The sequence below is a fragment of the Bos indicus genome, chromosome 12 (genome assembly GCF_029378745.1).
Source record: "Bos indicus isolate NIAB-ARS_2022 breed Sahiwal x Tharparkar chromosome 12, NIAB-ARS_B.indTharparkar_mat_pri_1.0, whole genome shotgun sequence".
NCBI classification, from domain to species: Eukaryota; Metazoa; Chordata; class Mammalia; order Artiodactyla; family Bovidae; genus Bos; species Bos indicus.
Window position 1 is genome coordinate 79741444 of NC_091771.1, and position 13289 is coordinate 79754732.

The following is a 13289-nucleotide window of genomic DNA, read 5'->3' on the forward strand; positions in this document are numbered from 1 at the left end:
TGCACCAGCCCTGAGCACCTGTCTCATGCATTGAACCTGGCGATCTGTTCCACATATGATAATATACATGTTTCAGTGCTATTCTCTCAGATCATCCCACCCTTGCCTTCTCCCACAGAGTCCAAAAGACTGTTCTATACATCTGTGTCTCTTTGTCTGTCTCGCATACAGGGTTATCGTTACGATCTTTCTAAATTCCACATATATGCGTTAGTATACTGTATTGGTGTTTTGCTTTCTGGCTTACTTCACTCTGTATAATAGGCTCCAGTATCATCCACCTCATCAGAACTGATTCAAATGTATTCTTTTTAATGGCTGAGTAATATTCCACGTGTATATGTACCACAGCTTTCTTATCCATTCATCTGCTGATGGACATCTAGGTTGCTTCCACGTCCTGGCTATCATAAACAGTGCTGCGATGAACACTGGGGTACACGTGTCTCTTTCAGTTCTGGTTGCCTCGGTGTGTATGCCCAGCAGTGGGACGGAGTATATCTCCTGAGCTTCCTTGACCTCTGCCTTGGGTTGGGTGTTTGAAGACAAGAGCAGGAGGTCAGGCTGCCTCTCCCAGCCCCACTTCCCTACCTTACTGCCCTTCTCACTGTGGCCACATTCTTCTAGTTTAGTGTGGGGCCCCCGCGCTCACCAGCTCTCTGTGCCATCCATGCTTTGAGCCCCTCCAGGCTGTGAAGGCCATGGCCTGCCACTGCTGTCAGTCCCTGGAGACCTCGTCAGCCCCTGTTGGTTGTGCGCTGGGCTGAGCTTCCTGCGTCGCACAGCGGCTTCCCCTGGCTCTAGTTTCCCCGTGGTGATGTGCTTATCTCCACGCCGCTCTCTCCGTTCGTCTCGCCCTGTCCTTGCCCCACTGTGTCCAAGTCTGTCCTCTATGTCTGTGGGGAAGAAACATCTTAAGTGCTGCTTGTCTGCCTCAGCTTTCTCATTCTCTGCTAGTTTGGTTTAGTATTTCAAAGCTTTCTTTCCCTAGATAGAGCTGATCTAGTCTATTTTTTTTAGTCTCCTTTTCACCTTAGGTGCAATTTATTTGATAAGATTAGGGCCCAAGCAGAGTTATCTTTTCATTATGTCTCAGGCATCTAACAGACTAATATGAACATTTCCATTAACTCAAAGTCTTAAAATTCAGACATAATCTTTAACCTATCTATGGCCAAGCATTTAATTATTTAAACAAAAAGTCAATAAGGAAGATGATTTTTTCAGTCCCATAAATTTAAAAACACATCTTTCTTCTGCTAGATTGTTATTTGGCCTAATATAAAAGGCTGATACAAGTAATTTTCCCCTATTTAAAGAATCAAAAAATTTCCAAGTGTTAGTCGTCAAATTGTGTCTTGACTCTTTGCGACCCCATGGACTGTAGCCCATCAGACTGCTCTGAATGGAATTCTCCAGGCAAGAATACTGGAGTGGGTAGACATTCCCTTTTCTAGGGCATCTTCCCAACCCAGGGATCGAACCTGGATCTCCTGTCTTGCAGGCAGATTCTTTACCTATATAAAAACTAATGCTTGAGGAGGAAACTAATAATCTTTAAAATAAATAAAACCCCATTTGGAAACTTTTCTATTGGAAAAGTTTGTGAAGACTAACTCCTTGACTTAGTACTTAAAATCTGATTTTCTATTTGAAACTTGCTGTCAGCAATATCCTGGTTAATTCACTAGTTCAGTTTCAGTTTTCCATTATTGTTATATTTTCATTTTACTATTGAAATATAAAAATGAAATTTATATTTTTTCAGGGTATTGACATTTTTAAGACATAAATACATCTAGTCAGTGTGGGTGATGCTGCTAAGTCATTCTTGAGAGGAGAGTCTGCACTGCTTGAATGCAGTTTGTTTTGTATTAATATCATGAGCTTCCCTAGTAGCTCAGCTGGTGAAGAATCCACCTGCAACGTGGAAGACCTCAGTTCGATTCCTGGGTTGGGAAGATCTGCTGGAGAAGGGATAGGCTACCCACTCTGATACTCTTGGGCTTCCCTTGTGGCTCAGCTGGTAAAGAAAATGCCTGCAATTTGGGAGACCTGGGTTCAATCTCTGGGTTGGGAAGATATGCTGGAGAAGGGAACAGCTACTCACTCCAGTATCCTGGCCTGGAGAGTTCCACAGACAGTATAGTCCATGGGGTCGCAAAGAGTCGGACACGACTGAGTGACTTTAACTTTGTATTAATATTATTAAGCCAAAGAAATCACTTTCGTCATTTAGAACAGTAGCAACCAAATTGAAATTGGGTTTTGAAAGTGTTTTAAACTGTTCTTTCCTGGTTGGCTCATGAGTATCTCCTTGGGCACTAAGGCAGCAGAATGTTCCTAGTTTTTTTTCCTCTCAAATGGTTTCACCACGTAGTTTTGCTAGTACTGAGCCTGTGCCAGACTGTGGACTTGAGATGCTAGTATATGCTTCTACCTTAAAGCAAGACTTGTTTCTGAGAAATAGAAGAAACCAACCAACCCTTTAGAAACAGCATGTTTTGTTTTTCTTTGTAAAGTCCATAGGCAGTTTTGACCTGCTTTTGATGTATTTATTTGAATGTTTATTCAAACAATATTAATGATCTGCTAAAACATGTTAGGCTTTGAGCTAGATTCTCAGTATGTTTACATGTAAGAGTTTGTGCTAACCTAGGAAGAGTGTCTATTTTGATGATAGTTGAAAAACAAGGGATGCAACATTATATATGCTGTTTGGTTACAGAAGTATATTTAGAGAAAAGCCTGAAAGTAAACAAGTCAAAATGTTATTAGGGTTCCCCTCCTTTTTAATGCATATTTATTATAGAAAATTTGGCCATACCAATACACATGGATGCGTGTGTATATGTTTCAATCCCATCCCCACCCCCCCCACCCCCCACAATATAATCCTTAGTTGCCATATGGATTACTAAAATTGGAGAAGGTTTAATTTAGCATAGCCTTTTACCTCAAAGACAATGGCTTAACAGTGAAAGTTAAGTAGTCGTTCAAGTGTATCTATAAATTTAAAAGCTTGTAGCAGTAAAACTGTGCTGGGAGAGATTTTTTTTTTTTAAAGGAATTTAAGACAACTTCTGCATTGCAGGACCTTATGATCTGGCAAAGGAGAGTGTATAAATTTTAACAGATGTAATCTGTAAAGCAGTCAAAGTGACATTACTGGGCAGGAGGCGATGAAATGTTAAATTTTGTACCAGGTACTATCGAAGCTCAGATCACAGGAGATTCATCTGAAGACTCTGGTAGAAGTGAAACTTGAAACACTGAGTAGCACCTGGAGGGAGATAAAGGCACAGAATAAGTGTGGATTTAACTTTAAAAACTATCCCCACCTGATTTATGCATTCTTTTTAAAGGATTGTTCAGTATTCAATTTCTTTCTTATAGAGAAAACCCACAACCACAACTACAGCAACTAAATTGCTATTAATAGGGAGTGACCTGGGCAGAAGGCAGTAGAAGAGTGGACATTCTGGTCTGAGAGGAGAAGAGCAAGTTGAAGTTGGCAGTAAGCAAGGCATACAGGAGAGCCTTGCTTTGAGTTTGGGAATCTTTAGGATTCTTTTGTGAGCCCGGCTGCCTTTCCTCGGATATTATTAGAGAAACTGAACTGTGTAGATTTGAGTATTTGATGTTAAGATACTGATCTATAAATCCCTTGAGTAGTAAGTATTTTTAACCTTTCAATACACTATACAGTTTTTTGCATAGTTTGAAAATATTTAATTGAATTGATAAAGATAACTCTGAACTTTCTTCAAGATGACTTGGGTGGGTTGTTTTTGGTGTTTTTTCTTTTTTTGGTCTCATTTAAAACCAAGTGCTTCTTTAAAACCTACTTTACAGCTGGGGAATATAACTTAGCAATACCCAAATGTATTTTCCACCTTAGACTTTTTGGAAGAGGGTAATACATGCCCAGGTATATGGATGTGTTCCAGTTTTTAATGACTGCCTTGTAAAATAAATTCAAATACAGTTCCTTAACCTGGAAAACTGTTAGGAAAAGCCATTTCAAAAACATTATGAATCCCTTTCATCATTTTAAAAGAATAGATTGCTTTCAGAAGTAAGTAACTTACTCTACTCTATGTTGAATGCCTTGCGTTTCTTAAGCAAAAATAGGTTTGAAACACTGTGGACGGAATAGTCTTAAAAATGGAGCACATATTCTTAAATTTGGAGTTGATGTAGAACTTAATGCATGTATTGGTTCTTTTAGGAAGAAAGGTTAAAATGGATGAGGATCGAATGTGAGACTGTTTAAACGATTCTCAAGGTTTTCTGGCGCGTGTGTGGTGGTATTGAACTCTTCAGTCCTGAGCTTCAGTTTGTCCCTGGTGCTGACCTGATGCTGAGCAGGAACACTCACCCCATCCCTTCACTCTGTTCCTCTAATTATCTCCACTTCCTGGGGAGCTTGCTTAGAACTGGGCAGGAGTGCTTGTTATTAGTATATTAGGCTACCCTGGCTACATGTAACAGGGTCGTTTTTGATACAAGATTTATGTGGAGATGAACTGAATATGAATAGGAGGCTAAAATTGTTTGCTGTGATTTTACCTAATCAAATTGGTGTGGAAATTATCGGGTTAGACAGTGAGTTAGGCTTGTAATAAATGAAATCATGGTTAATACAGCCCCTGAGCTTATTTGCCACACCGTAGTTCCTAGTGCGTATTCAGAGAGAGAGGTGAGGACAGCGATGCCCTCGGGTTCGCCGTTCTGTGTATGCTTGCAGATGCAGGTAGTTCTCTTTGCTGGGAGGCCCTGTTAACGCAGAGATTTCTCCTCAGGTTCACGTGAAGATGGCGGACGAGGCTGTCTGCGTCGGCCCAGCTCCCACCAGTAAGAGCTACCTCAACATGAATGCCATCATGGACGCCGTCAGGAGCACCAGGGCCCAAGCTGTGAGTCCGAATGAATCTATCTGCTGCAGCTGTTTCATATGTAGTGAGCGGAACGCTAGAGTTTGTATTTAAAAAAAAAAAAAAAAAGGAAAAGAATGATTGAAAGTGCTGTTGCAGTTCATGTCACATGAGAGATGTGGCCGAATCCGCTACTGGGAGTCAGAGGCTTCATGGCATCTGGCAGGGTTGGTCTCTGATCTCGCAGGTGGCTGTTGGGTTCAGCTTTCACACTAGGGAGCAGTTTCAGTTCATTTCCAAATTTGCTAGGAGAAGGGGAAAAAAAAAAGAAATCCCAATTAGTTTTGAGTATTAACCCTTTCAGTGTGATAATAGTTTTAAAAAAGTGTTTTATAAATAGGATCCAAAAGACCCTGTCTTAAATTCTGTTTTAATCATTCATAAATTATCTGTGCCTCTTTATACTTCCAGAAATAAGATTGCAGTTGGTAATTATTTGGGTTTGGTGTCAATGGAATGTACATGATTTACATGGAGAAATTGGCAATTCTCCCCATCCCCAATTCTGTGTGAACGGAGTGGAATCCAAGGGAAAAAAAAGTTTCTGATTGGCCATAGTGTTTTATTAATATTGTTGCTGTGTGTGTGTATGTGTTTATCAGAGAACTAATTACATATAATGTTGAAAACCTCTGCAGAGTTATCTGAAATTGGATAGAAGCAGCCAATACCAGCAATTAGCCTGGATTGCTCCAATTAGTGGGCACATTTCTTTTGGGGGAAAAAAAAAACTTTTAGTAAGATGCCTGTTTGAAGAAAAAACTGAATTCATGAGCCCTTATTATAGATGTTATAATTTATTAGCAGAGTTAGTGAAGGTAAAACTCTGTTAACCTATAAAGATAAAACTGTGTTAACTCATAGTAAAACTATAGATTGCCAGGATACAATCTTCAGTTAAATGTTTATATAAAATGAAATTGTTGGAGTGAAACTCCTCTCATATGATGTAGTAGTGTAAATTACTCTGTACCATGTTCATAAAGCTTAGTTTAACATTTAAAAAATCTCAGATGTGAATATACTTATGTGGCAGCCTGGATGGGAGGGGAGTTTGTGGGAGAGTGGATACATGTATATGTACGGCTGAATCTCTTTGCTATCCACCTGAAACTATCACAAAGTTATTAATTGTCTATGGTCCAAAATAAAATAAAAAGTTGAAAAAATAGATTAAACTTTAAAATTGAGGGAAAAAAGATCCTATCCTTTTATACCAAGTTGATCATGTAATTGCAGAGAAAAAAATAAACATTCAGGTAAAAAAAGAAATCTCAAATGCATAGATACTTCTAGATTAGATTATGATATTAGCTCACTTAGAAATTTGACATGTAGCAGAATTATTTTCCTAGAAATATGTTTAATACTAATAATAGAGTGACTAAATTTACGTTTGGTCAAATTTACTTGGTTAGAAGAGGATGGTAGAATTTAAGTTGTTGCAGTGTGGCTTGTGAGAGAGGAGAGCATGGAGTGGTTGTCACTGGCTGAGTGGAATGAGGAGGGGAAGAGGGGCAAATATTAGAAAAATCCAGAGTATGGTGAAAAAGTAAAGCCAAACGTTGATTTCAGTTAGGTTTGATGAAAACTGATCATTGGGTAGTGGCTGAGTATGTTCATAATATCAGGAATAAAATACATTCATTGGCTTAGTAGCCAGGGTGTTGGAAAGTAGCAGTTTTTCTGGTACTGTAAAGGAAGGGGAGCTCAGAGTTTCTCCTCCATCTTGTGAAAGGTTTCCTTTAACGTAGTTCTTTGACCCACCAAGCTTATGACCAAAGTTGGTCTCAGGAAAAGTGGGGGAGTTTCGGTGGGGTTGAGTAGCATAGCCAAGTGCAAGTGGGCAGGAAGGTGTGTATGTAGCCGGCCCTGGCTGTGGTTAGGTCCGAAGCAGCGTGCTGCCAGTGATTTCTTGGCATTTGGGTTTGAACTCGGAAACTGAGTTAGAGATATTCAGGATGTTAGAGAGGCCAGTAACCTTACTCGAGAGCCCTAAACAATAAATGCATTAACGTTCTCTTTGTTTTGCTTATTATAAAGGTTTTGCAAATCGGTAAAACTGAAAGTGCTTTTTGTTTTCATTTCTAAGGTACATCCAGGTTATGGATTTCTCTCAGAAAACAAAGAATTTGCCAAACGTTTGGTAAGTTTGTAATGAACGAGAAACTGTTAGCTTATAATTCAGAAAGCAGTGTGATTGTGTTGCTTTTGTAAATGTGGGTAGTGGTGAGTTACAGTCTTTTAATTGACCCAAAAATGATTCTTTGAAAATAGTTTGGGAAAAGTGAAGACTTATTCTGTAATCTTAAGTCTTGATTTGAAGAGTAAAATATGGAAAAGTTGTAAAATCATCATTACACATAATGAATGATACCTAGTTTATTACACATTGTGTGGACTTTGACTTTTAAAATTAAATATTTCAGACTTTTAGCTAAATATGGCAGGGAGTCCAGTGATTTATTAATTATTGTACCATAAGCAGGAATGTGAAGCCAGAAGTAAGATTCTGGTATTTGTCCCTCTTATTGCCTATTATGGCATTTAATATTAAATCTTACTATGGCTTCTTTATTGTGGGAAAAGTTTTTTTTTTTTTTTTTTTTTTAATGATTTGAGTATCCTGCTGATACCATCATCCTGACTAGGTATGTGAACCTATATTTGTTTTTCCAAGTGTATTTACATCTACATTCAAGATGGTACTGAAACCTTAGTTTTTGAGTACTAAAGAATGATATTAAATAATGTTTCAAGAAACTCCTTAGATCAGTTAGGTATTAAGTTAACTTAATATTTTAGTACATTATACTTTGTTTCTGCAATATGCTTGTATTTTGTTCTTTTGATTCAAAATTACTTATGAATGCAATTACCATTTTGAAGATGTTATTGTTGTTCAGTCGCTAAGTCATATCTGACTCTGTGACCGCATGAACTACAGCATGCCGGGCTCCCCTGTCCTTCACTATCTCCTGGAGTTTGTTCAAATTCATGTCCATTGAGTCAATGATGCTATCTAGCCATCTTGTTTTCTGCCGCTCCCTTCTCCTTTGCCTTCAATCTTTCCCAGCATCAGGGTCTTTTCCAGTGAGTCAGCTCTTCACCATCAGGTGGCCAAAGTATTGGAGCGTCAGCTTCAGCATCAGTCCTTCCAGTGAATATTCAGGGTCAGTTTCCTTTAGGATTGACTGGTTTGATCTCCTTGCAGTCCAAGGGCCTCTCAAGAGTCTTCTCCAGCACCATAATCCAAAAGCATCAGTTCTTCAGCAGTCAGCCTTCTCTATGGTCCAGCTCTCACAGGTCTACATGGTGACTGGAAAAAACCATAGCATTGACTATTTTCACTTAAAAATTCATAAATTTAATTTGGACAAATCTAAAGATCATAGAGTTCTATCTCAAAATGATCTGTTTCAACCAATTTACTTCTCAGATTAAAAACTAAGGCCTAAAGAAGCTGTGACTTGAGCTCACAAAGATGGCTAATAGTAAGAAATGTCTGGAGAGGTATAGGTATCTGAGGGTCCAGATCTCCGAGGTTTTGTGCAGTGTATCCACATTTTCCTGTTTATCACTTTTTATTATCTTGTTTGAAATTTTGGCTGAGGTTCTGTCATTATGTAAGAAAATGATTTGAATATATTTTAAATGTATTTGTACAATATGACATATTTAAGTTTGTATAAATGAGGAGTCTCTAAACTATGGTCCATAGGCCAAATGCAGCTGCGGTCTGTTTTTGTATTATAAATTAAGTTTTATTGTCACACAGCCTTGCAGTGTCTGTGGCTGCTTCTGCTTTAGAATAGCAGGGTTGCAGAGCTGTAGTAAAGACTGAATGGCCTGCAAATAAATATTTATGGTATGGCCCTTCATAGAAGAAGTTTGCCAGCTCCTAGTACAGATGAGTCAGAGAAGGCAATGGCAACCCACTCCAGTACTCTTGGCCTGGAAAATCCCATGGACGGAGGAGCCTGGTAGGCTGCAGACCATGGGGTCGCGAAGAGTCGGGCACGACTGAGCGACGTCACTTTCACGTTTCACTTTCATGCATTGGGGAAGGAAATGTCAACCCACTCCAGTATTCTTGCCTGGAGAATCCCAGGGACAGAGGAGCCTAGTGGGGTGCTGTCTATGGGGTCGCACAGAGTTGGACACGACTGAAGCGACTTAGCAGCAGCAGTACAGATGAGTATCTGAGTCTGGGAGAAGTGAAATGCTAATATGTTCACTCATGCATTTATGCAGTCATTAAAAAGGATCAGTTGATATCTTATGTTCAAGGCATTTAAGAACGATATAAAATTGCATCAGATGTGTGTCTTGCTCATGAGCAGCTCACAGTCATGTTGTGAAAAATACGTCAGGTACCACATGACTTCAGGGAGGAAAGTGTTATGAAGAAGATTAGACTCTGTGTTAATGAGGATAAGATTGTGCCATTGGGTGTTTCATGTTAGAGTAAAGAGGATAGAATGTGTGACTAACCCTCCTTTCTCATTTTTCTATTTTTATCTCCTCCATTTTCCTTTTTCCATGCTGTGCCTCAGCCAAGCCAGACTGAGCGCTGTTCCCAAATGTGGCTGGTTCTTCCTGTCCCATCCTTCTTACCACTGTCCTCAGTGGTCCTGCCTGTCCCCTCGCTCCACATTTCCAACTACCATCTCTCTTTGAAGGCACAGTTCATGTTACCTCTACCAGAATAGTTTTCCATGTCCCTCTGGTGAGAACTAATCTTTTCCTCTGTCTTCTAGAGCATTAACATTTTTAAAGAAAAATTTCTTACTTGCTATTCCACCTTCCCTATTATGTTAAAACTGTTTCTGTATTTTAGTCTCTTAAAATAAGTAACTTGGTCTTCTCATTCTTTGATTCTCTTTTGTTTTATCACCTAATGATTTCTGTGTAGTAAGTTCAATGAATGTTATGGAAAGATTCAGGAAATATTATTAGATGAAGAATCATAGAATAACCTGCAAGAAAACTTTCCTCCTATGACACAAGGGATGGTTTTGTAATGGGAAAGTGGTATTGCTGTGTGTTTTTATTCACCATGAAAACATGTAGTTGATGATAACTAACCTTCTCTTTTTGTACATCATGGCAAGATTCTTACTTGGGATATAATTTTCCTAGCATTAAAACTTTTCCCATTGAAGTGTGCCATTTAAATTATTCCTTTTGAAATGTCTGGCTATAGCTGCCAAATTCCATAAAAATAGCAGAATGACATAAAATTGCTTACTGATTTTGTTATGCATATCAACATTGTGTGGTTAGTGATGAGCCATTGAAATCTAATAGTTATTATCTCAAACTGGGTGTATTAGAATCTGTTTTCCAAGATAGTGGTGATAGACTACTATATTGGTGACAACCTTTGGCAAGAAAGATGAGCAGAACACGGAAAAGAAATTTTTAAGATTAATTACTGTGGAGTTCCTTTTACTGTAATAGTGTGAGTTATGTTTGAAATTTCATCAAATGTGGAGGGCCCCCACCCATTAATTTCTGGTTCTGTATTTGTTTTATTGCTGTTCAAAATCAGCATAGTATTTACTTTGTTGATAGAAAAGATATTTGTGCTTTATCATCTGATACATTGTTTTTAGTTTACAGCTTTGAATAAATGATTTCTTAAATTTTTTTCTGATTTATGCGATTTTTTTTTGCTTTAGAAAGTACCATGAATCAAATGTTAAAAGCATTCTAAACTTTATACATATTTTTTACAAGGCTAATAATTCTTTATGCTTAACTTATATGAAGTGGGATCAGATTATAGAGTATCCTTACTGCATATAATTTAAACAAAATCTTGTTTCAGCCCCTGGAAAGAGTGGTTTAAAGATTAAATGAGATTTAAAGAGATTTCCTGGGGCTTCCCAGGTGGCGCAGTTGGTAAAGAATCTTCCTGCCAATGCAAGAGACGCAGGTTCTATCCCTGGATAGGGAAGATCCCCTGGAGAAGGAAGTGGTAACCCACTCCAGAATTTTTGCCTGGGAAATCCCACGGACAGAGGAGCCTGGCAGGCTACAGACCATGGGGTTGCAAAAAGTCAGACCGAGCGACTGAGCACGCATTGTAAAGATTTCCTGGTATTCTGTTATCTTTCCGTTTTTTATATATGTATATTTTCATGTTATCATATCATATTTTAATGCAGCATAGCATTATAAGTTGCAGTAGTTACCTTTATAAGAAATTCATGTTAGATTTAATAATTTGTGTCTCATGTATGGGTCTTATCCATGTATTTAAAAGATAAGTGTATATATGCATATATACAGATAGTGTATTCTATCCACAATGCTCAGCATTGAGGGTGGAGAGAGGAACTGTGGGAAGCAGTTGAGGTGTGATGATTGTATTTTTTGTCTCTCTTTGTTGGAGACTTTTTAGTAAGATAAAGAGTACAACTTTCAAAAACAATAATGAGGTGGATATTTTAAATCCATTGAATTGACCAAACATTTAAAAAATAGCTATAATATCCAGTGTAGGCAATTGAACAGGAAGTGTCTTCTTGTTCATGGGAGTGTAAATTCTTTCAGCCCCCTTTTTTCTGTGTTCCAGAAATTTGCTAGGATTACCAAAATTTAAAGCTTATATATTTTTTAACTCAATAATTCCACTCTTAAGAATTTCACCTACAAAGATATACTTTAAAAATGTTCATTGTAAGGTTGTTCATAGTAGCAGATTTTCAAATAGATCAAATTTTTTTCCTTTAAACTGAAGAGAATGACATCTACCCTGTAGGGTTGTTGTAAAAATTAGAAACCACGTGTATAATGAACTTAGCACAAAGTCTGGCATTACCAGGCAGATCACCTTATCCATTATAGGTGTTAGTAATTATTACTGTAGTCAATAGAGAGAGCTATTGAAGAGTTTTCTTTTTATTTTTTTTGAGAATGAGATAGTTAATATTAGCATTTTGGGGGAAATCTGATATTATTTTCATGTGTATTTTGTGAGCTTAGGTGTTTTTCCTGTTGAGATTAATAATCTGATAATATTATATTCCTGTACACACATGGATGATCCTGTAGTTTGCAAAATACTTTCACCTTGACCTATATGATTTCATTTAATTCATGCAACCATTTAACAAAAAGAAATCTGAGACTCAGATGCAGTGATAGGCAAGCAATCGCACGCTATTGGTAAGGAACAGAATCAGGACTTGACCTCAGTGGGATGAGCGTAAGCACATAGAGCTTAAAAAATCCTGTACTGTGGTTGCTTAGTTGAAAAGCGTCAGAAGCCAAACATTGAAGACCGAATACCTGTAGGGAATCTAGCCAGAACACACAGAAATCTGTTCCCCCAGTTTATAATAACAGAAGTGGCACACAGTCAGCTTGTGTAGATAGAAATTCAAAGAAACCCTTTCGCGAGGTCATAGGTCTTCAGTTGCAAGATTGTAATCCACAGTGTGTAGGAATTGTGAAGTGTGTAGTAAGTACTTGGCAACTGATACTAAAATTATAAAGCTAGCAAAGTTGCCAATAACTTTGTTTAATAATATTTTTGTTCTTAAAATATTAAGAGTGCATTTAAAATAATCCATTTTATGCCCTGTTCACTCATATTTGAAAAAAAAAAAAAAAGCAAAGACCTTGCAAAGCCCAAAGGTGTTTTATAATTCTTATTTTATCTACATAGGTTGTGATCTGGGTAGCTCATGGAAGTATGTTTTGTGTGTGACTTAATTATGTATGTCATGGCTTAAAAAGGTTAATGCTACACTGTATTTTATAGACATCTAATTTTAACTACACAGCTGCTCTTAACATTATTAGAAATTTCCGTTTTGGACACAGGTCTATGATTTTATTATACTAAAATAAAAAAGTTTTGAGAATGTAAAGTCTTAAGTCACTGTATACATTGAAAAGGAAGGTTTCTTCTATCTGTGAATGTCTGACCCCATCCCCTAGTTTAAATCCCTAGTGGCCACTGCTGCTACCAAATGTGTATTTTTCTAGAGTGCATGCATGCATTTGTGTTAGCCTGCTAGAATTTGCTTATAAATTTGTTATATAGGGCACTCATATTTGCTGAAGTAAGGTTTTGTTTGTTTTTAAGAAGAGAAGTGGGGCTCCCCAGGTGGTTCAGTGGTTAAGAATCCACCTGCCAATGCAGGTGTGACCCCTGGGTTGGGAAGATACCCCGCAGGAGGGCATGGCTAGCTACTCCAGTGTTCTTACCTGGGGAATCCCATGGACAGAGGAGCCTGGTGGGCTACGGTCCGTGGGGATTCCAGAGTCAGACTCGACTGAGCCACTAAACTAACAAGAAGAGAAGTGGCACAGAAATTTTCTTCCCTTCCCCCAGAC

General features: G+C 38.1%; 1 protein-coding gene across 5 annotated transcripts in view; it reads left to right on the top strand.

The window, feature by feature from the left end:
- Positions 1-13289, top strand: part of PCCA (propionyl-CoA carboxylase subunit alpha) — a 360640-nt gene that overhangs the window by 49281 nt on the left and 298070 nt on the right. For all 5 annotated transcript variants that reach the window (XM_019971675.2, XM_070799925.1, XM_019971676.2 and 2 more), the window contains 2 exons: positions 4806-4919; positions 7030-7083. In XM_019971675.2, coding sequence (XP_019827234.2) covers positions 4806-4919; positions 7030-7083 — 168 coding nt within the window. The remainder of the gene's footprint in view (positions 1-4805; positions 4920-7029; positions 7084-13289) is intronic.